Source organism: Pogona vitticeps, chromosome 2 (assembly GCF_051106095.1).
Source record: "Pogona vitticeps strain Pit_001003342236 chromosome 2, PviZW2.1, whole genome shotgun sequence".
NCBI lineage: Eukaryota > Metazoa > Chordata > Lepidosauria > Squamata > Agamidae > Pogona > Pogona vitticeps.
Genome location: NC_135784.1, coordinates 140236131 through 140259037, shown reverse-complemented (window position 1 = coordinate 140259037; position 22907 = coordinate 140236131). Strand labels below are relative to the sequence as shown.

At 42.1% G+C, this 22907-nt stretch overlaps 1 protein-coding gene across 1 annotated transcript in view; it reads left to right on the top strand.

Moving 5' to 3' along the window:
• The window catches only part of DNAH17 (dynein axonemal heavy chain 17), a 128694-nt gene that overhangs the window by 67352 nt on the left and 38435 nt on the right, over positions 1-22907 (top strand). Inside the window, exons 45-55 of the mRNA XM_078384260.1 lie at positions 590-763; positions 3592-3799; positions 5495-5660; positions 6700-6802; positions 6974-7121; positions 8702-8793; positions 11172-11333; positions 11839-12003; positions 13348-13539; positions 15979-16245; positions 17104-17265. Coding sequence (XP_078240386.1) covers positions 590-763; positions 3592-3799; positions 5495-5660; positions 6700-6802; positions 6974-7121; positions 8702-8793; positions 11172-11333; positions 11839-12003; positions 13348-13539; positions 15979-16245; positions 17104-17265 — 1839 coding nt within the window. The remainder of the gene's footprint in view (positions 1-589; positions 764-3591; positions 3800-5494; positions 5661-6699; positions 6803-6973; positions 7122-8701; positions 8794-11171; positions 11334-11838; positions 12004-13347; positions 13540-15978; positions 16246-17103; positions 17266-22907) is intronic.

The window sequence follows — 22907 nt, the reverse complement described above, 5'->3', positions numbered from 1 at the left end:
TGAATCCTCTTATGTATTTGACTGAATTGTGTAACATAAGTGCACATTTTCATCAGGGCTAAGACATTAGGACGAAAGAAGGTACTGTATCATAGGACCACAGCCAGGTACAGCCTCAGCCATATCAGTGTGTTTTTTGTTAGCCTGCCTCTCTGCATGAAAATATTATTTTACCATCTCTCTTAAATGTGTATTTCTTCCTCTTATAAACATATCCTTCCAGTAAGGCAAGTTTTTCAGTGCTGTGTGCCAGAGATATCAGATATGCAAACAAATGCAAACAAAGCTGTGTTATTTTCCAATTGGCCAATTGCAAAACAAAAGCAGACTAATTTGCTAAATGCAGATTGACTCAAGCTGGTGTTAGGACAAACCAACAATCTTTTCTTCTTAAGAAAAGCTATCCAGAGGTAGATGCTTTCCTCAGATCTGCTTCTTGTGATGAAATCAGTGTCTTGTTTGATACAGTTCAGTGTGGCTGCATGTGGATTTTTTTAAGATCTGGCATCCCCTGACTAAGAATTAAATAATCTGGCCTTTCTAACTTAATAGAAAAGCCACATTAAATATTTTTCCTCCTTCTCCCTAGCTTGTGGACTATCGTGTGGAATTCAGCAAATGGTGGGTGAATGAATTCAAAACCATCAAGTTTCCTTCTCAGGGAACAATTTTTGACTATTATATTGACCCAGAGACAAAGAAGTTCATGCCTTGGACTGATAAAGTGCCATCCTTTGAGTTGGATCCAGATGTTCCACTGCAGGTAGTTGCCAGAAATAAATTTTCTTTTGTGTCTATCACATTTATTTTAGATATAAAGCTGCCTAGAGTGGTCTGGTAGTCCAGAAATAAATAAATAAATAAACAAATAAACAAATAAACAAACAAATAAATAAGTTTATTTATTTATTTATTTATTTATTTATTTATTTATTTATTTATTTATTTATTTATTTATTTATTTATTTATTTATTTATTTATTTATTTATTTATTTAAGCACTTATAGCCCACCCTATATCATAGAATGTCAAGGTGGGCTACAAAATTATAAAACAATATTAAGAGAGAAGATATTTAAAACACTTTAAAACGAAACAGCAAAATGTTCAAACATTCAAACATTGCACTAAAACTTATGTGTGCCATGATCTTCAACCCCCAACGGTTCTAATAAATAAGTACATTTTGATGTTGAAATGATGCCAGTGTTGGTGCCAATCAAGCCTCCAAGTGGAGGGCATTCCACAGTTGGGCTAATATGCGGGGGGGGGGGGACATGGCTCCACATAACGAACTGTTCTCAATGGTGGGACATGGAGGTGGGCCTCCCAAGCAGATCTCGGTGATCAAGCAGTTTTATATACCCACTTCCTTGCAGTACCAAAAAACTGAGAATCCAGCACTGGGAAAAGTTTCCTTATTTACTCAATATGCCAATTAAGCCCCAAGAACACATGTTGTGCTATGAAAGCATTTTATTTATGTGTTGCTGTTTGCTTTGAGTTGAAAAGATACTTCCTTTTTCCATATGGTCATATTTGAGGCCAGTTTCCATGTCTATTGAGGCATGCCTCAGAGGGTTCAAATCCTCATTCACCTCAGAAACAGGGAGGCCTTGTCCCCATCAGCTATCTCTCAGTCTCACCCACCTCACAGAGGACGGGAGGAGGACGCTGTGTTTGCCAGTCTGAGCATTTTGAACAAAGGGTTGGTTATCAATGAAATAATAATAATTTTAAAAAATTGCAATCCATGCTACAAATCATGCGCATTCAGCACTGCAGGGAGGGTTTGGTTTTTGGTACAGCAGCAGTGCAGACTTCACACTTCCTCGCACAGTCCTCATAAATCAAACACTTATGGACTCAAAGGTTGAAAGATGGAGAGTATTTCATGGGGAGGCGGACGCCATTGCATCCTGTTGAGTTTTCAGAGATCTGGCTTGTCATGCTGGTGGGCTGAAGACTTATGCTTTTGATCTGTGGTGTTCTTTGACTGCAGCTCCCAGAAACCCTGATTAGCACCAAGAATCCCTTGGCTCTTGCATTGCTTCAAAATCATGACTAAGCACATGCTAGAAAATTGACTGACTATGGCTGGGCTTATCAGCAGACACCAACAAACGGTTTAAGGATTTGAGTTTTACGACAATGTTAGGAACTGTTTTCCTGCAGTGGAGCTGGATAGACATAGAGTAGGCAAGTTCCTCTTACTCACTCCGGAGAGAGGTCATTCAAATCTGAGCGGTCTTTCCCAGACTGAGAACATCTTCCCCAGGTTCTGGACATGCCTAGCTCCAGAGTGCAGGTGTTGTAAAGGAATGCTCCGCTCTTCTTTATTTTGGCATTTTCTGACCTGCATTTTTGGTCATTTTTCTGTCGTTCTGCTCCCAAACCTCAGGAATCCAAATAACACTCTGCAGCTTTGAGAGCAACCCTCCTTTCCCCAGCTCCAAATGTTTGTGGAGTGGGGTGGGAGCAGGGGCGAGTTTCATTAGGATCATAACATGGGGTGTGGAGAGATTAAATGTCCTTCCACTAGTCATTTGTGATTAAGACAACTGGAAAAGGTGCTACACGTACAGGAATGGCCTGGTTGCCAGATGGTGCGGGATATAAATTTAAAGGATGGGCAGTACGTTATGTGACCTGCTATAGAAACGGATGCAATTCCTGATGTTGCGTATTCTAGACACCACTAACCCTACCCAGGCCCAGTATTTTATCCAGTCTGCAAGGGATATGTGAGACAGCTCACATATGAGCTGTTTGACCAATGAAACTAGCTCAGAAACTGCAGCCTTGGGGTTATGATTTTGGGAAGGGAGCAGGGAGAAAAGAAACAGATTTTTATAAATATTATTTCAAAAGGGGAGGATTCAAACAACAAAGCTGATTTCCTAGTGAAAGGAACAAATTATTAAAATAGCCAAAGAGATCTGTATGGGTTATAACCAGCCAGAGAACTATTTAATAGTTGTGCACCAAATCATTTATATCTAGGAAAACTGCTCAATGTATGTGTGTAAGTGTGAGTGTTAAGCAGAATGTTTGGGCTCTGGGAGGGGAAAAAAAGGAAGAAGGGGGAAATGCTGAAGTATGTTATGTGGATGACCTGTAAAAATTTGTGAACAAAGCATGTTCAGTAATGACCCAACCACCTATAGATAATAAATGGAAGACAATTACCATAATCATTTCTTAGGCAACCTGTCCCAAGGATTATTTTACCTCCCTTGTTAAAATGATGTTTCTTGTGTCTAATATAAAGTTGTACAATCTGAGTTTATAAATATGCAATTCTGGCTGTCCACAAATTTTAAAGGATGGTTATAGGAATGCTTTTACTTTTCACCTGTCTTAGATTACCTACTGCCCTTTTGCAAGCCATATAAACATTATTTTCTCATCTTCAGAGATCTGAAAGCAAAATGCAGGAATACAATGTTATTTAATTTAAAAATGAAATTTAAAATATAAAACTATTTAAAACTATTAACATTTTTCATTTGAAATTATTTTACATAACTTATGAAGTTTGCATTTTTGAATTGTTATGTTTTCAAATGAGGGTTGTGTTTTTTTTTAAGGCCTCAATGGTCCATACAACAGAAACCATCCGAATTCGATATTTCATGGACCTACTAATGGAAAAGAAATGGCCTGTGATGCTGGTTGGGAATGCAGGCACTGGGAAATCGGTGCTAATGGTGGATAAGCTTGATACCTTAAACACAGATGATTACATGGTACAATCTGTCCCCTTTAACTTCTATACAACTTCAGCAATGCTGCAAGGTAAAGAAATAAAATACATCTAAATGGTGTAATAGTTTGTAACAAGTAAGAGGTAACAGTGGCCGAAATCCTATTGTGTTTTTACATTGGTCCAACACAATTTACACTGATTATGTTGCACTAGTCAGTATAACAAATACGTTTTTATCCAGTAAATAAAAGAGAACGGTAAAAAGCATTGGTTACAGAAGATACTCATGGCTTTTCTGGTCAGTTTCCAGAGGAGAAATATGCTGATCTATTGCAACAGAAACAGGAAAGAGCCTTCGTGTGCATTAACACTTACTTAATAGTACTGTATAAGGTACAATAGCTGGCTGCATAGCTCAGTGGTGGAGCCAGAGGTTGGGACTTTGATTCCCCTGTGTATTCTCCACCTAGAAAACCCATAAATCAGAATTGGCTTGATGGCATTCAATTACTATTATAAGCTACCAAGTCAACCCATAAATTCATAATACAATAATTGTACAGGCATTGGATGTAGTTTCATTTATTTAGCATGCAAAATGGATTTCTGTTCAGTGAGCAAGGAAGCTGACTTTTTTAAAAAAAATGCAAATAATAACAAAAAGACAGAATTTCTTTTTCTTTTTATTTGCATTTTTTTTAAGAAAGATTTTTAAAAACAGAAGTATAAAATAAGTAAAACTCTTGTCACAATGTAGCCTGAAGAACCGAAGAGTAACAATATTGTCTTAGGAGATATCTATTAAGGAAAAATGATAAAATCTTCCAATGGGAACAGTTTCACAGCTTGAGTGCTGCTTACACAAACCACCCTCTTCAAGTAATCGCCACTCTTGCCTCTGGTGGAACTTGGAACAGAGCCTGAGATGACTTTTTCTACAAGAACACTTGACATTGAAGAGATCTTCCCAGCGTTTGACCTGTCCTGTATTTTTAAGAGGGAAATGAAATTCTTTCCTCTTCCAACTGGATCATATTAGTATTTATTATTTTATTTTATATCTGAAATAGAATCACGGCATTGTTGAAAGTACCTACCGATCATATGGAGCTGACAATGTTCATACTTACAAAATCTTAACTTCATGTTTCTGAAATGTTATGGATGTGATGGCAGCAGTCTGTCACTTGCCTCACCTTGCATGGAAACAGTAGCCATTTGCACACAACACATCCAAGTTAAGTGAACATATATGATGGTAGCGTCACAGCAGCAGGCCTATTCCTGATCTAAGTAGTTCAGTAGACTATGTTGAATGCATACAGGCTATACATACTGCACCTATCAAGGTTTAGTATGTGTGATCAGGAATGCTACAACAAAAAATGGTTGCCCAAATTCATGGACCAGCCTTCACTTGTACAGGTTGTTCACATGGTCTACACAGAGTAAGTAGACTGGGAAGAAGGGCACCTCTCACCAGCAGTCAGCACACCATGTGCATTCAGTTACCTTTTACTAATCTGGCAGCAAAGGTGAAATAGATTTTGCCTTCAGGCTGGTCGATCTTACCTGTTAAACAAATCCTGCGTGGCTGACCTGCCTATGACTGTCTGCAAGACTCTTCCCCACTGGAGGAAGGCTATCTTTTCCATATAGAGTCGATGCCATGTTGTTGCTTTTGACTTGGAACTTGATGGGGCAATCCCGCAAAGGTTGGGGAAATGGTTTATTTGATCACTGAGTGACAACCTGTAGTTATTGGTGGTCTTCTGTTTTGTCAGGTATTCTTGAGAAGCCATTGGAGAAGAAATCAGGAAGAAACTTTGGCCCTCCTGGAACCAAGAAACTTATTTACTTCATAGATGATATGAACATGCCAGAAGTTGACAAATATGGTACTGTTGCGCCTCATACCTTGATCCGGCAGCACATGGACCATGGGCACTGGTATGAATGTAGCTTGACTGTGACCACTGATTAACTTGCATATTTTTTATCGCACAACAGAGTCATATGGGCCCAGAGGTAATCTTACACAGAGTGTGTGTGCACACTTTCAGGTGGACTCTCATGTTCAATACTAGAAATGTACTTTTTGGTAAAATAGTTTGGTAGCCATAGGTCAACACAAAAGTGAATGATACATTTCATTTACATTGGTAATAAAATGGCACACATTTTGGTGTGACGGCATAACTAGAGGTATAGTTACACTTTTTGTAATACAGCCTTGAGCAGTGCTAATGATAGAACCTTTTGGGGAGATCAATCATCCACAGTGTCACCACTAAGTCAGAGGCAACTTGATGGTACTTAACCACAAATGACACATGTTTCTGCCTTCACTTCCTGTTGCATGTTGCTCAGACCCGCATGCCAAGCTCAGTGTGTTTGTGTGTGTCATCACTGGATACAAGCAGAATATTATCACTACCTATTCTGTAGGGCACTTGTGTACAGATAATCAGGCACACACAAAGACAGAGTCTCATGTGCCTGGCTATCTGTGCACAAGTGCACTACATGTACCGTTGCTTCAGGAATTGTACATTCTGAATAACAAGAAACTCCTATTTTATAGAATGAAATAATTTACAACAAATTATATAAGATGTCTGGCTCCTGGTTTTTGATTCTGTATCATGCAGATGGGAGAAACTGTGTTGAGTGGTGTGAAACCAGCACCCTCAGCAATTTAGAAATTCAAATAAAATCAAAAGAAAACTAAATCCTTTCTTCTCTCCTCTCATCTCACATGAAATTTATGGGAATAGCTACCGTATAGGAATTGGTCTCTGTAGGAACTAGTTCCATTGGATTAGCCCTATAGTTTTAAGCCGGCATATCACATCAAATCAGAGCATTAGGAGAAGCAATCTGTTCTATCTACAAGATAGAAGCTTTCCTGTGTGTAAATGACTACTAGGAGAGGCTTTTTGTCATGATTTAGTTTCTGAAAAGTCCTTCTCTTGCTTCTTGTTCTTAGGTATGACAGAACCAAGCTGACGCTAAAGGATATTCACAACTGCCAATATGTGGCCTGTATGAACCCAACATCTGGATCTTTCACTATTGACTCCAGACTGCAGGTAGACATCAGACCTATTACAAGAGTTTCAGTTGGAAGCAGGAGAGCTGAGCTTGGCAGGCTATACTGGCTTTGCTTAGAAAGTCGATATGTGTTGTTAGATTAAAAAGATACATTCTGTCACCACAAAATGTCATAAGTGAATGGCTTACTGTAAATGTTTTTGTTGTAGCGTCACTTCTGTGTGTTTGCGGTGAGTTTTCCAGGGCAGGATGCCCTTATGACCATCTACAGCACTATCCTGTCTCAGCACTTGGCCCTCCGAAATGTCCCAATGGTCGTCCAGAAGTCTCATTCACAGCTTGTTTCTGCAGCTCTGGGTAAGCCTTGCATAAAGCCCCAGGCACTATGACAGACTTTTCTTTTACTTTTTCACCTTCTGTATTTTATCAACACTTGTATCCTGCAGAATTATTAGGTAAAATCCAGATTTAGGGGCCTTTCAACAAGGAGTTTTCTAGGAAATTGGATTTCCCCACCCTTCACTCTAAAATGCATTTTCAGTGGGGGAAGAACTCTTCTCTTGGACAGCTGAGCTACTGGAATTTAGAAGTCTCTCCGGAAGAGATAAGGCAAATGTTCATGGTGGTTTCCAAACCAGCTTCTTTAGCCTTATTCAGCTGTGCTTCAAAATATGTAGAGCTTTTCCAGGGAGTATAATCATGCAGAGAAATGAATCGCAATTTGGACTGATGACATATGGTGAAATGTGCTCCAGCCTAAGTCTAGCCTTTTTTAGTCCAGCTGTAGGGTTACTACTTTCTGGGGCTGGGCTGATTTCCTGGCAAACAGAAAAGTCACTCTAAGGTAGACTGCCCTTGTTGAAGCAATTCTTTCCAGCCTTCTGATCATACCATTACACAGAGAGGTTACCCAGGTACAGTTGCATCCCCCTCTTGAGAAACTCATGTTTCTTTGGTTAAAGGGAAGATTGGGGGGGGGGGGGCTTGGCTTGCAAATGAACACAGCTTTTCTCGAAATTGCCATTATTTGCTCATTCCCTTCTTTTGAAGGACTCAGATTCGGTTCTTGTGCAATTTTAGATTCCTTTTTATCATAGTGTCACCTGGACTCCTGCACTGAATTGTAGAGTGGCTTTTACACAACATCATTCTTCCCATATAACTATCCATTGTTTTTCCACTGTCTCATATTTCTTATTTCACTACACAGAAAATCTGATAAGGTGTGGAAAATCTTCTTAGGGCCTTCCAGTTGCTAGTGTGAGGAACCCTCCAGCTGAAAATGTTCCTTACCAGATCCCTGGTGTCAAGTGTTTTCTATGTTGGCTTCCAGTGACTTTTCAGATCTGGCTTGTAGTGACTTCTTAAAATAAAATGATAACACAACAACTTGTTCAGTGAGGACAAACAAAGAGCTGTAAAGCTTTTACAGAGTTTTATACCTTCACTTAAACATTTCTAGTGTCCAGATTCAGTCTGATTGGTTCCTTCTTCTTGATCCTGGCTAGTATTAGCCATAAATGGCCTATTATAGCCCTGTAGAAGTATTTGGCTGTACACAAATAGGATTAAACTTGCAAGTAGGCAAACGGAGGCAAGTGGTGTGGGTGTACTTACCCGCTGTGCCCCCCATGTCTCTGTGTGCTTTTAGGTTGTTCCACTTTCTCCATGAAGAACTGAGAAGAGCTCTCGAACCATGTTTTGATACATGAAAGTCACAAAGCTCCCATGATCAGAAAGGTTGCTGGATTTCCAATCATGGGAGTTCTGTGAGCATGTTCCACTAAGTAATGTTGCAAAGACCTTTCCTGATTTTTGCACAAAACGGGTGAAGATCTAAATGGCAGTCAGGTGCACAGGGATATTTCAGTTAGGCAAAGAAGTCATGTATGCCTTTTCATATATATATGTGTGTGTGCTGTGTTTCCCCACAACAGCTCTACATCAGAAAATAACATCAACCTTCCTTCCAACGGCCATAAAATTTCACTATGTTTTCAATCTCCGGGATCTCTCTAACATCTTCCAGGTATAATGTTCACTATTGTTATTCTAGCTGTACTTCTCGGTGAATCTCCTACTTCTTTGAATGAAAATAATCAAAGCAGAGCACATCTCACTACTGGTTCTTAAAACCATTCAATGTATATGCGCTTACAATATGGCCAGCCTAGGAAATGAGAAAGAGAAAAATTCCCTTTCTGCAATCCTACCCATGTAGTTTCAATTCAGAAGGGAATAGCAGTGGAGTTTGCCTGAAGACTGATGGCCTGTATTAGCTAAGCTGATTTTACCTTGAATTTGGATCACTAGGATGGGGGTAAAGAAATGCTGGAACTACTGACTTCATTACATAGTTTCAAGGTTCATGTGCTACATCATTGACATCCAGTGGTCAGCCCAGTAGGTATTCCTAGCTTACAACTTACTCAGGAAATGATAAGAAAAGCCCTTGGATATAGGACAGGGAATGCCCCATGCGTTCGCAACCCAAGTCTCTTACTTCAGCAGCCCACCTCCGGAGAACTTCTGTCTAACCTCCTTATCCTCCTCTCCTTTCCTGATGTATGTAAACAAATAATGAAACAAACCCATTTGCAGTGTAACCAAACTACTGCACATCTTAAACACATAAAATACATGTATAAAACATACACCAAGTTGCCAAAACAGCAGTGGTGGGGAAAAAACCCCCCAGCTCAGACCAGGAAAAACAAAACACAGTTCATCTGTGTCACTTTGAATTAAGAAGAGCAGGTTAGGACACTTCATTGTGATGCTGGGACACTTCACGGAGTGGCTGCATTGCCAATACATTGTTGCTGTGTAGGAGCAATCCATTCAATAAAATGAATGGCCATTGGGCTCCCGTGAGTTATTGTAGGATGACATACGTAACAGAAGTTCCACCTCCCTATACACACACACATGCAACTTCTTCTTCTTTCTCCCCTTTTCTTCTTCAAATTTCTATCCAGTCTGCCTTACTGCTCCATGGAGGGTCCAGTCACTCTGACATGGTGACTCAAAATACAAAGTGGTCTCACTGTGATTACTAATCCATCACACTTCCAAATCTGTCCTCTTCAAGATATGACGGCCGTAGCAATGTAGTGCTAGAATCTTCTCTCTTGTGCCAGTAGCTTTCAATACTCAGGCAGTAGGCTTTCCTTTCCTCTCCTCCTCATCTGAGTGGGCAGCCACTGGAGGAGGCAGGAAAGGGAAGCATGCTTTGACCGGGTAATAGGTGAGCGTGCAAAGGAGGCAGGATACGGAATTGTGCGGCATGCACAAAACACCTGTGTGGTGCTGCAGTGAAGTGATCCAAACCACCAAACTGCAGTTTGTGTCCATCTCTAGGAAAGAATGAAAGAAACTGCCATAGCAGAGACAGTGAAGATATGCAAAATAAGACATTGCACTTTAAAGCAGTGATTCCCAACCTTCGGTAACTCAGGTGTTCTTAGACTACAACTCCCAGAAACTCTGGCCAGCACACCTGGTGGTGAAAGCTTCTGAAAATTGTAGTCCAAGCCCCCTGAAAAAAATTTGATTTCAACGGTCAGAGATTTTGTCAGATAAAGAATGGCAAGTTATTATGCAGATGACAATATTGACAGGATTTAAGCAGGTAAATGAGCATCTCAGCCAGATCGAAGATTTAATGAAAGATTTAAGGGAAGAGAAAATACCAGATGTTAAACTACAGTTAAAAGAAATACCAGAACCGTGGGTACCAGGCAATATAAAAGAGAATATGTGTCACCCAGTAAGCTATGTAGCTACAACAGTCAGAAAATCTGAGGTTAAAAATTGAATTACTGTTTTGGATCTGTCTTTCCCTCTCAAAAAATGGAAGAAAATAGAATCACAGAAACAAAAGAAGCATATTGAGAAAATAGGAGAAGTGATTGAAATATATATTCTGTTAGGCCTGTTGAATGTGTGTCTAAGACAAAAGGAAAGTGAAAGAGGGGATGTATTTCACAACTGTTCTCGGTTTCCTGATAGTGTTGGAATAACTTAGATTCAAATTATAACATAAACTGCAAGTTGAAAGCTAGGGGGTAATCAAATAGTTAAAAAAGAAGTAGAAAGTTGAGCTTTTGTTGGAAAATGAGTAGATTATATGTTTCTATACTTAATATGAAAAGATTGGATGATTATATATTTTGTGTTCTCTTATCCTCAAAACCCTTTTCCCATCCCTTCCACTGCCTTTTACCTTTTGTATTCCCAACCTTATCCTTAATAGTTTAAAAATAAATATTTAAAAAAGAAAAAGAAAATTGTAGTCCAAGAACACCTGTGTTACTTAGGGTTGGGAACCACTGCTTTAAAGCATTGTGTTACCGTGAACAAGCTCTTATGTCGCTGTGCTTGCTGAATTCCCACACCCTTTGCCAGGGACTGCTGTTCTCCACACACGAGTGCCTGAAAATCCCTTCAGATCTGGTCCGACTCTGGCTGCATGAAGCAGAGAGGGTTTACTGTGACAAACTTGTGGAAGAAAAGGATCAAGAAAGCTTTGGGCGAGTCATGATGGCTACTTGCAAGAAACACTTTGAGGTAACCCTTCCTTTGGCCACCATCTTCATTTCTTTTCCAGTCAATGTTCTAGATTCAGGGATAAATGTAGGCTCAGCTAGGATGTCTGGATCTTTTTTGTTTTATTAGTAGAAGTATGGCTACTGAACCATGTACAAGAAGACACTGATTTTGAAACTTTGCACATATTCACATGTGTGTGTGTTTCAATGAAAAATCAGGAAGATTTGTCATTGTTGCCTGGCTTGTAGATCAAAGAGCCCAACATGCATCTGCCAGCTTCCTAGCCAATTTTCTCCAGGTTCCCATGTCCCAGATTGGCTCTCTAAAGTGGCAGTTGGACCACAACGATGATTTTGAACAAAGTGTTGATAATTCAATTACAGAACAGATATGTAGATGCATGATTGACTGATGGCTCACTCACTTGCTTAAATACACACTTCATCTTGAAGTTTGTCATTCTGATGAACTGGATTTTAAAAAATCACACCGTTTATGGAAGCTGTATTTGTACTTCTTGCAGGATCTGCCTGACAATATTGTCTTTGCAAAGCCCAACGTTTTTTGCCACTTTGCTCAAGGCATTGGAGATCCAAAGTATTTACCTGTTTCCAACATTCAGTCTCTGAATAAGTTGCTTGTAGAAGCCCTGGACAGCTACAACGAGGTCAATGCAGTGATGAGTTTGGTGAGTCAGAGTCACAGGGAAGATGCTGCCATCCCCATATGTGATGGATCGACACTTCTGTTATCTCCATCCAGCATGTCTTAGATATATTTTATTTTATTTGACTTATTTAAAATATATTTACCCCATCTTTCTCCCCAAAAAGATAGTAGTCGTATTCCGACAGGTCTGGAGGGTTCTGGATTGAAAAAGACTGATGTTGACTCCCTTTTTCTTATTTGTCTTCCCACCTTTTATGTATGTGCCTGCCTTGTACCAACAGCTTTCTCTTTGCATTTTTCTGCTTACTACCCTATGTTGTCTCTTGTTTTGATCATGCAGTATACATTTATTTCATTGCTGGTGAATTTTGGCACAGACCATCCCTCTTCCCCTGCCTCTTCTGCATTCTTTATTTCCACAAAATGATACCCTGTTTCTCTGAAAATAAGACCTAACCTGAAAACAAGCCCTAATATGATTTTTAAGCCCCAGCAAAGTGAAAATCCACCCTCCACCATGGTGCAGCAACCAGAAGAGGATGACATGACTATAAAATAAAACATCCACTGAAAATAAGCCCTAATGCGTTTTTGGAGCAAAAATTAATATAAGACCCTGTCTTATTTTCAGGGAAACATGGTATGCTAAGAAGGAGAAGAAGAAATATCTGTGCAGCACCTTTTGCTAGTACTAGGATATTGCTGTCTCTGTTGGGCTATGCGGTGTTTTCATAATTGTAATGGTCACCTTTGCTGAACTGAAGAGTGTTCACAGTGGTCCAGATTCAAGAGTGAACAAAAAGTAGAAAGGAAAATCTGAGTAGACTTTATGGGGGAGAAAAGGAAATCCCCAATAAGGATGGAGATGCAGAGCAGTCAGGATAGTGGGCATTGTCAAACATTTGTCCCAAATGAGAGTTGGGCCATAACGATATGCCTGCACGTGTTCTGGGGTATTGTCGAAACACTATTTGACATTGCTAGAACCAGTTGTATTGGCTCTTGCCTTTCCATTGGACCATTTCAGCAACGTGGAGAGGGGGGATTTGCTGCTTGGGTAACAGCCTGTCCTCCATACTACTTTACCCAGGCTTCATGCTCTGGAGAGGACACTCCTCAATTCAGAGCATGTTACCATGGTCTCTTGAGACTGAAGGATGCCTATGATGATGATTTTTCATTGCCAGAATGCTGGAGTACATAGAAAGGGCACTGTATTAAGCATGCATTACAAACCTAGCTTTTGTTAATAAAAAGATATGCATGCTAAAACTGACTGCAACAGACACTAACATCAGACTTTGGGCCTATGCCATCTTGGTTGTGGTTTGTACTATTCCTAAGCCCTTCTTGTCATTCACAGGTGCTGTTTGAGGATGCTGTGTCTCATGTCTGCAGGATCAATCGTATCTTAGAGGCTCCCAGGGGAAATGCCCTGTTAGTGGGGGTAGGAGGCAGTGGCAAGCAAAGCCTGTCTAGACTGGCAGCCTACATCAGCTCCCTGGATGTGTTCCAGATCACACTCAAGAAAGGCTATGGAATTCCAGACCTCAAGGTGAAGAGGAAAGGGGTTTTTCTCTCAAGAAGCCAATTTGGGAGAAACAGTAGAAGAAAACTAGCAATTGTACCAAATATCTGATCCTCTTTATGCATGGTAAACTAATGTTCACCAAATATTATTGTCTGAGGATGAAGGCACTGAGTTGGGACAACTCAGTGGTTTAGACTGAGGACCCTGCTACAGGGCCAAGCCTCAGGGAGTGGGAGCTTGAATTTGTGAGGCAAGGAAGGTGACGTTGGGCCCCGTTCCCTGTATGTCTTTGGATAAGCTGCAGGTACAGTCCCAACATGCCACTAAAAGAAAGACCACCTGACAAACCAGTATGTAATTGTTATGATGGCCCTTGTGTGCTCACGATGGATGACTTTCAACATGCAGTAAGCCTGAGCTGTGGCAGAGAACCAGTAATGTCTAGCTTTTAAGTAAGAAAATGCAACAGACTCAATGCATTGCAGCTATCTGTTGAGGCAGAGAAAATGAGTGATATTCTGCCAGAAGACTGGGTGAGGAAGCAAATGTGTGGGGGTGAGTGGGGGTGTTCTAGTTCAAGGCTGTGGCACTCAGGTCAATTTTGCAGCACCTTAGCATCCCTTGGATCTCGTCACCCACCACTTCTTGAAATGTACTTAAATTTGCAAGGGAAATTCATTTTTGCTCAAAGGGTTCCCTTATGCAATGTAGAGGGTATTGTGGCATTCTGACAATATTTTGAGGCGACTCTAGGTCTCTGAGTCTACTCCTGAGTATCCCATGCCCCCTCCCCCAAAATATTTATTTAAAACTGTTAATCTGCTAAAGGAAACCAGGATATTTTTTCCTGTTAAATAGCCCTCTGTTTAAAAAAATGAAACAATTTTTTTAATTAGCAAAAAAGTAGCTATCTACATATTTACTGCACAACAATTTGTCTGTGCGTGCTCACATGAGCCTGTGCATGTGTGTGCAGATTAGTCTCTTTGGCTGCACCTCTCCCTTTAGCCTCTCCCTCTTGGGAGTGTAGCCTTTGGGCTGCCAGGAAATCTGAAATCTACCCATAAGCCAGCTCCTATTCCAGCCTAGCAAAAATTATTGGTATAGATTTCAAGCTTTCAAGGCAGAAGTAGACCAGACAGCAGTTTCATAATTAAAAACAGAACTTCCTTAATATTTGCTTTTCCTGCCACAATTTCTGCAGCTCTGAAAGTTGCAAATTAGCTTGGTTTTGTCTGGTGGCTGGTCACTGAGTAATAAATGCCAGATCAATTTACTAGATGATTACACAGACATGAACGCTTTGAAGCAATGCATATTTGGGGAATAACATTTAATCACCTTCTGATTAAGAAGCTGCCGTCTCCTCTTGACTATTTCTGCTCTGGCTCATTTGCTTTTTGAGAACATAGGACAATATCTTATAACCTTGTCTATAGAAAGTTGTTTTTTTTAAATACGCACAAAGTAATTGAATGAATGTTGATAGCATCCATAGAATGCAAAACGTTTTTTACGTTTCATGATAAATGCCGATTCCTATTTCAAGTGTTACTTTTTTGCACTCTGAGCATGCAGTCAACATTTGTACAATTATCTCACTAGGCTGTACAGTATGGTCAGATGGCAGGAGAGTCACAGGTGGCTCCTCCATAGTACAGCTGCAAAACTTGTGAAGACAGGCTCATGGCACGGTGATCTGAAGAATCCCTTTCTGAAAATAAAGCACATTGCTCTATTTGTCCACAGAGACACATCAGTGATTCACATAAAGGCAGTTTTTTTTTCACATAGTGAAAAGAAAGAGCATTTCCTTGCAAAAGCTTGGTGTGACAGAAGGATATTTTTTGTGCACATTTCTGCTGATATATTGGTCTTCCTGCTCCAGATTGTAGTCTGAGGTTCAGGCAGCAGCTGCGTAGTGATATGCCAGATAGATGAAAGTGCCTGGGGTGGCTTTGATGACACAAATCATTTTTTCTTCTGATGGCAGCTTTATTGTGGGGTGGCTTATGGTCTGAGCAGGGAGGGATTCACCCAATCCCCAAACTTCGGACTGTGTCCTCCCCATCTAGTCAGACATCATGTAGTCTATGTTTTATAGTAGCTCTTCTGTTTCCGAAAACATCTGATCGAATGACACCAATCCATATGCCTTATGACCCTGAGCAACAGACAGAGGAAGCCTTCTGGGGAAATTTCAGTCATGTTAGTCTGGTTTGGAAGTACATGAGTGGCACCTAGTGATCACCAGGAAATACACAAGTTTGTTTTTATTCCATGCACTTACATTGATGGCTCTTTGGAAATACAGTCATGGTCCTGAACATTAGCATTTGGCCCGTATTTTATAATAGCAAGGTTTCCTCTCTCCAATACTAGATTCAGGAACGTTTAGAAAGAGTCACTCAGTAGACCAATAACTGGTCTATAAGAAACTGACAAATATCTTGTCTGGTTCAGGCTGACCTGGCTGCTCAGTACATCAAATCTGCTGTGAAGAACACACCCACTGTGTTTCTGATGACAGACTCGCAGGTTGCTGAAGAGCAGTTTTTGGTACTGATCAATGACCTCTTGGCATCTGGTGAAATCCCAGGGTTATTCCAGGATGATGAAGTGGAAAATATTATTGGCTCCATGAGGCCACAAGTAAAATCTCTCGGCATGCAAGACACAAGGGAAAACTGCTGGAAATTCTTCATTGACAAAGTCCGGAGGCAACTGAAGGTAGGACACCCTTGCATATTAAGCTGGTCCCAGAGGCCTTTGTAGGTAGGACATCGAATGTATTAATGTGTGGTTCTGTGTGTTCTGACTTCAGGACCAACCCTGTCAAGCAGTCCAGTGAAACAGTCTGTTTCAGGTGGCATGGTGGGTGTTACTGGATGATAAATGAGGACAGGAACTGTTGTCTGAATGTGCAGCATTAGGCCTTCCAGCAAGGGAGAAGTTCTAAAATGATAGGTAAAACAATGCTGGAGAGTTGCAACATAAATATAGCTATGCCCCATCTGCAGTGTCTTTAGTGACAAGCCTAAATTACAAAAGGAATGATTTCTAGAGGAGTCTGAAATGCAGCTATGTCTACACAAATATGGTAAACCAAACATCTATTCAGCAAAGTTTACAGTTAAAAATTTTAGTGTCTGCATTCAGCTTTGGAGCTAGGTTGCTGCTACTGTAATACCTGAGAAGACACCCTCCTCTAGATTTCCTGTGATGAGTCACCAAGTGCAGATCAATCAAAAAGTCCACCTTTGCGTCTCTGTACTCTGCTCTTCCACAGACCAGCTCAGCAGAGGTAAAATACTGAAAGTTGGCTGGCGGGGTGGCTTGTTTGTTTCTAAATATTTATATCACACTGGACTTGGGAGGATCACTACTCTGGGTAGTCATACAGTATCAAATAAATCCCAACCCCCTTTTCTCCTTCCCATCATAATGGAAAATATAATGGAAAATCTTCTCGTGCTTTGAGGAAAGGATGAGCCGGGAGACACAGGATTTATAAGTCTTTAGATGTGGAAGAGAAAATGTCTTCTTAACTCACACACAGGATGGTGTGTTCCTTTCCTGTTGCTCCAGGTAATTCTGTGCTTTTCTCCTGTGGGGTCTACCCTCCGAATACGGGCAAGAAAGTTTCCAGCTGTCGTGAACTGCACAGCCATTGACTGGTTTCATGAATGGCCAGAAGATGCATTGGTGTCTGTCAGTGCAAGATTTCTAGAAGAGACGGAAGGAATAGAGGTGGGGCTGCACTTCTAACAGTGTGATTGTGTCTCCCAGCACTATGGTTTGATCAAACCACACATTCTCTTATTTAATATGCTGGCCTGGAACTTCAGCTAAAGCCAAAGTAGACTTTTACACAATAGATTTGTGCCAAAAAAGCAGTAGCCAAAAAGGAACAGGCTACCTCTAAAAAGGGGTAGTGTGGATCATTCTAAGTCAAAACGCACACGCCCAGTTTCATATAATGTTGCCTTGCAAACCCGTGGAACATTGCTAAAAGCCCAGCATTACAAATCTTTGCCTGGAGCTTTTGCTCTTTAGGAAAGACTTGCTGTCTGCCATGTCATTTATTTTAATTCTGACATGTGAAGTAGATAAAAAGCAGTTCTGGAAGTCCAACGCCACTGAGTCCCATTTTATTTGTTGAGATAAATTAACATCAATGTCCCCTTGACACTCGTTAATGCTATTGTTCACCAACAGAGCCTACATATCTTCATACCCTTTAGCACTCATGCTTTTCTTTTTTTAAGTAAATTAAACATCAATAGGTTCTGTATTATACAGCAGAGCTCATGTTTCATGTTTGAACAAAGGTAATTTCTGTGTCCAAACTCTCAGAACCTATGCTGGATTGTAGAAGAATTCCAGTAATATTTGTTTAGCTACAACATACTAAGTTTCCACATTAAATCAGGTGCTAAATATACAGTACGCTCTGAGGAGGCAAGAGCTTACATTTCCTGATTTGAACTCTGCGAGTTCCAGTAACTGGAGCTGTAAAGTTAGGGTTAAACTAGACAAAACACAGTAGTTGTGTTTAGAAATGGTCTGTTAATTGTTTGTCATAGCACATGAGTTCCCACCCCTCTTATATATCATACATTCTCATGAGCTTTGCTTTGTGATTGGCCACTGGAAGCTAAACATAAGGTGGTTCTCTGTGACCTCTGTGAATGCACACAAATACGTTTTACTGCATCTGCACAGGACTTCTCAGAGTATTCTAGAGCTTAAAAAAATGTGATTATCATTCTTACAAACTTTTCACTCCGGCTCCAGAGAGCTCCCATCTTCCTCAGCTGCTTCTTCTTTCTGCTCTCAGGCACCAGCTCAGCAGCATAAACAACCTTTCCAACAACCTGCAAGAAAGAATAAACAATATCTTTGACTTGATCCGCCTGAATCTGTTCTCTGACTGTCCCTATCATCTCCGTCTGACTCCCTTTCTCGTCAAGTGGTCCATTATCACCAGGGATTCTTGGGTACTCTCTATCATACAATGCAGCTACCTGTTAGAATTCACTGACTGTCTCCGACATACAACTTATTTGCCTGTTCTAGAGGATGAAATTTCCCTTCTCATCCAGAAATATGCTATCCAACAAGTACCTGCCCAAGATGTTCTAAAGCAGTGGTGTCCAACCTTGGCCCTCCAGATGTTCTTGGACATTAACTCCCAGAAATCCTGGCCAGCAGAGGTGGTGGTGAAGGCTTCTGGGAGCTGTAGTCTAAGAACATCTGGAGGGCCAAGGTTGGACACCACTGTTCTAAAGGGTTTCTATTCTCAGTACTTTACTGTCCCCAAACGCCATAGAGGCCTTCACCCCATCAATCCAAATCATTTTCTCATGGTCACCTTGGTATCCATTATCCCACTGCTTTCTCCAGATGATTGGTTTGTGGTCGTAGACCTACAAAATGAATATTTCCATATCTCCATTCATGAACCTTCATTTCAAATACCTTCATTTCCTCTTCATGGACAGAGCTTACTAATTCTGTGCCCTCCCCTTCGGGATGTCCACCACTCCAAGAACTTTCACAAAGTGTATGGCTCCTGTGGCTGCCTATCTTTGTCTGCACAACATCACGGTCTTTCCGTATATAGACGATTGGTTGACAGTAGCAGGGTCATACTCTGCAGCCTGAAGGGACTCTGCCTTTGTTCTTCAGACTCTGGCAGAACCCGATTTGCAAGTCAATTTCAAGAAGTCCAATCTCTAATCATCACAGATATAGACTACATCAGGGAGCATCTTGATTCGACCAAGGCCAGAGTTTTTCTCCCTCATGAACGGATATCCAAATTGACGAGAGCTATTTGCCATTTACAACCTCATGCCATGGTTTCTGCTCAGCACACACATCTTGTAGGCTGGATGGCCTCAACCACTTCTGTGCTCCAACTTGCGAGTCTCAAGATGTAATCTTTGCAGGCCTGGTTCCTGTCCCTGTTTGACCCCCAGTTAGATCATTCTTCAAAATGTCTTCTGTCACTCTGGAGTTAGCTCGCCAGCTCACTTGGTGGACCTTTATCCTGCATCTCCTTGTAGGCCATCCTTTTTGACCTCTTCAACTGATTATGCAGGTCACAGTGGATGCCAGCCCAATAGGATGGGGCACACACTGTGGCGATCACAAAATTCATGTTCTATGGTCCAACTCAGAAAAGCTACTGCATCTCAACCACCTAGAAATACTAGCAGTCCTCAAGGCTTTCCAAGCTTTCCACCTCCTCATAGCTGGTCATGGAGTCCAGGTTACCACAGACAATATGACCACTCTGTATTATATAAAGAAACAGGGGGGTATTCACTCACTGGCTCTTCTATACCTCACAAAATCCAGCTATGGGAATGGTGCTACAACTGCCACATCTTCCCTGTGGCTATTCATATATCTACAGAGGACAATGCAGTTGCCGACCATTTGAGCCATCTGACCACCCAAATCCATGAGTGGGTTCTCGACGGCTCTACCTTCCACCATGTCTGCAACCAATGGGGAACACCAGGTCTCAACGTTTTTGCCACCCAGACCAACTCAAATTGCAGCAACTCCTGCTCTCAAGCAGGACGTGGTGTGAATTCCTTAGGCAACGTCTTCATGGTAGACTGGGGTGATGTCCTCCTCTACCTTCCCCCCCCCATTCCTCTTATCCGACAGACAATAGTCAAGCTTCACCAGCTGCGAGCACCATGATGGCCTCGACAACCCTGGTTTACTCCTCTCAGGGCCATGGCGGCCAAAGTCCTGAGACTGCCTCTTCCGCCACACCTGCTGACTCAGAACGAGGGGCCAGCTTTGTCACCCCAACGTGGAATCTTTATACCTCATGGCAAAATCCCCCTGCCATAGCAAAGGTACTGGACAAAGCTAGGAAACTCTCTACTAAATTGTTGCATTCCTATAAGTGGAATGTTTTCTCTAGATTTGTTGCATCAAGAGGTTTATCGGCAGTTCCTGTTTTTGCTGGATACCCTCCTCTTGTTTCTTTGTCACCTGCTTGATCAAGGTTTGGCCCATTCCACCTTGAAAGTTTATATTTCTGCAATAATATCCTATCAACCTATAGGATCTGAGGCAGGTCTCTCGTCTATTTTCCCATCCAACTCTCAAGATGTTTCTTTAGAGGCTTGTGGAACATTTGCCCACCTGTGCGACCTCCACTCTCTCAGTGGTCCCTCCAAGTTGTTCTCCATGCTCTCACTCGCCCTCCTTTTGAGCCCATGGCTTCGACACACCTCAAGCTTCTCTCCCTCAAAACTCTTTTTCTTGTAGCTATAATGTCTGCACATTGAGCAAGCGAGCTGGCTGCCCTTTGGGCCGACACTCCTTATATTCAGTTTTATCCAGACAAAGTTGTCTTGTACCCAGACATCACCTTCCTCCCTAAAGTGATTTCAGATTTCCATGTTAATCAGCCTTTGATTCTTCCGATGTTGTTTCCTTCTCTCTCTCCTGATGTTGAGGGCATGCGCCACTCCCTTGATGTTTGTCGCGCTTTAGCATTTTATTTTTCCAGGACTAAGAATTTTTGCACTTCTCCCAGACTCTTCGTGTGCTTCCATGTCCCACGGAGAGGTTCTCCAGCCTCTTCACAGACAGTCTCAAGGTGGATTGTCTCTGCCATTATTTGGCTTATGACTTGGCAGGCAAGGCTCCGCCAGAGGTGCTAAAAGCGCACTCTACAAGAGCAGTGGCCACTTCCACTGCCTGGCTGCATGGTGTTGAAGTCCCTGACATTTGTCAAGCAGCCACTTGGTCAATTCCCTCGGCTTTCATGACGCATTGCTGACTGGACATCAGGGCCAAGAAAGAAGCGAGTTTCAGGAGGGCTATGTTGACTTCATTGTTGGTGTGATGGCCCTCCTTCCAGTAAGTGAGCTTGCTAGTCACCCATTTGAGTGCATTCACAAAGGCCACAAAGAAGAAAGAGAGGTTACTTACCTGTAACCATAGTTCTTCGAGTGGTCCTCTGTGAATCCACACATCCTGCCCATCCTAACCGCTGTCCACCACTTAGTATCCTGAGCTTTGTTTTGGTCAGAGCTTTGACAGCGGCGGACATTTTCAGAACTGAGGTATTACGGGCAGATGGAGCATGTGTGCCATGGGGCAATGTCCTACTAATCACGTCTTTTTAAGCTCTAGAATATTCCAAGAAGTCCTGCGCAAAGGTCATCATACAGGGCGACCAAGGCAGTCTCCGTGCCAAAACCCGGCCTGAAACCCGATTGAAATGGATCCAGAAAATCCGTTTCATCCAGCAGTGCCTGGAGTTGCCCGGCCACAACCCGCTCCAACACTTTGCCCAAATAAGGGAGGTTCGCTACTGGTCGGTAGTTGACCACCAGCCTTGGGTCCAGGTTAGGCTTTTTAAGGAGTGGTCGAATTACCGCCTCTTTCAAGGCAGTAGGGACCATTCCCTCTTTCAAAGAGGTGTTAATGGCCTCCTGGACACAGGTGCGAACCCCCCTGGCTGATCTTCCAATTAGCCAGGATGGGCAAGGGTCAAGTGAAGTGGTGGTAGAATGGACAGATCTAAGCAACCTGTCCACATTCTCAGGTCTCAACAATTGAAACTCATCCATTAATACGTGACCTAAGCACGGCGCACTGGACACATCCTCTGATTCTGCAGTAACTGTGGAGTCCAACCTACTGCGAATCTGAGCGATTTCCCCCTCAAAATGGATGGCAAACTCATCACAGCGAGCTGATGAGCAGTCCGGAACCTCCACCAGATTTCCCGGTTGAAGAAGATCCCGGACCACCCAAAACAGCTCTGCTGGACGACATTCTGAGGAAGCAATACGGCTGGAGAAATATTGCCATTTCGCCAGCTGTTTTGCCATGAAATAGGCCCAATAATGGGCTCTAAGTCATGTTCGATCAGACTTCCACTGGGATTTCCTCCACCTGTGCTCCAGCTGTCTCCCCTCTCGCTTCATCGTCCGCAGTTCAGAAGTATACCAAGGAGCTGTCTGGGCTCAGCGAGCAGGGAGAGGGCGCTTAGGCGCAATCGTGTCAACCGCCCGGGTCATCTCCTTATTCCATAGGGTGACCTGAGCTTCGACAGGAGCACCGACCATATCAGACGGATAATCCCCCAGGGCATTCAGGAATCCATCTGGATCCATTAGTCTCCAAGGGCGGATCATCTTAATAGATCCCCACCCTTGCAGAGGGGAAAAGAAGCTAATAGACTAAACTTGACCAGGAAGTGGTCTGACCATGACAATGGGTCAGAACCAGCCCCTCCACATCCAAACCACCATCTTCCAGTCCCGTTGAGAAAACCAGGTCCAAGGTATGGCCCTTCCCATGTGTTGGGCCGATGACACATTTTGAGACAGCCCCATGGTTGTCAT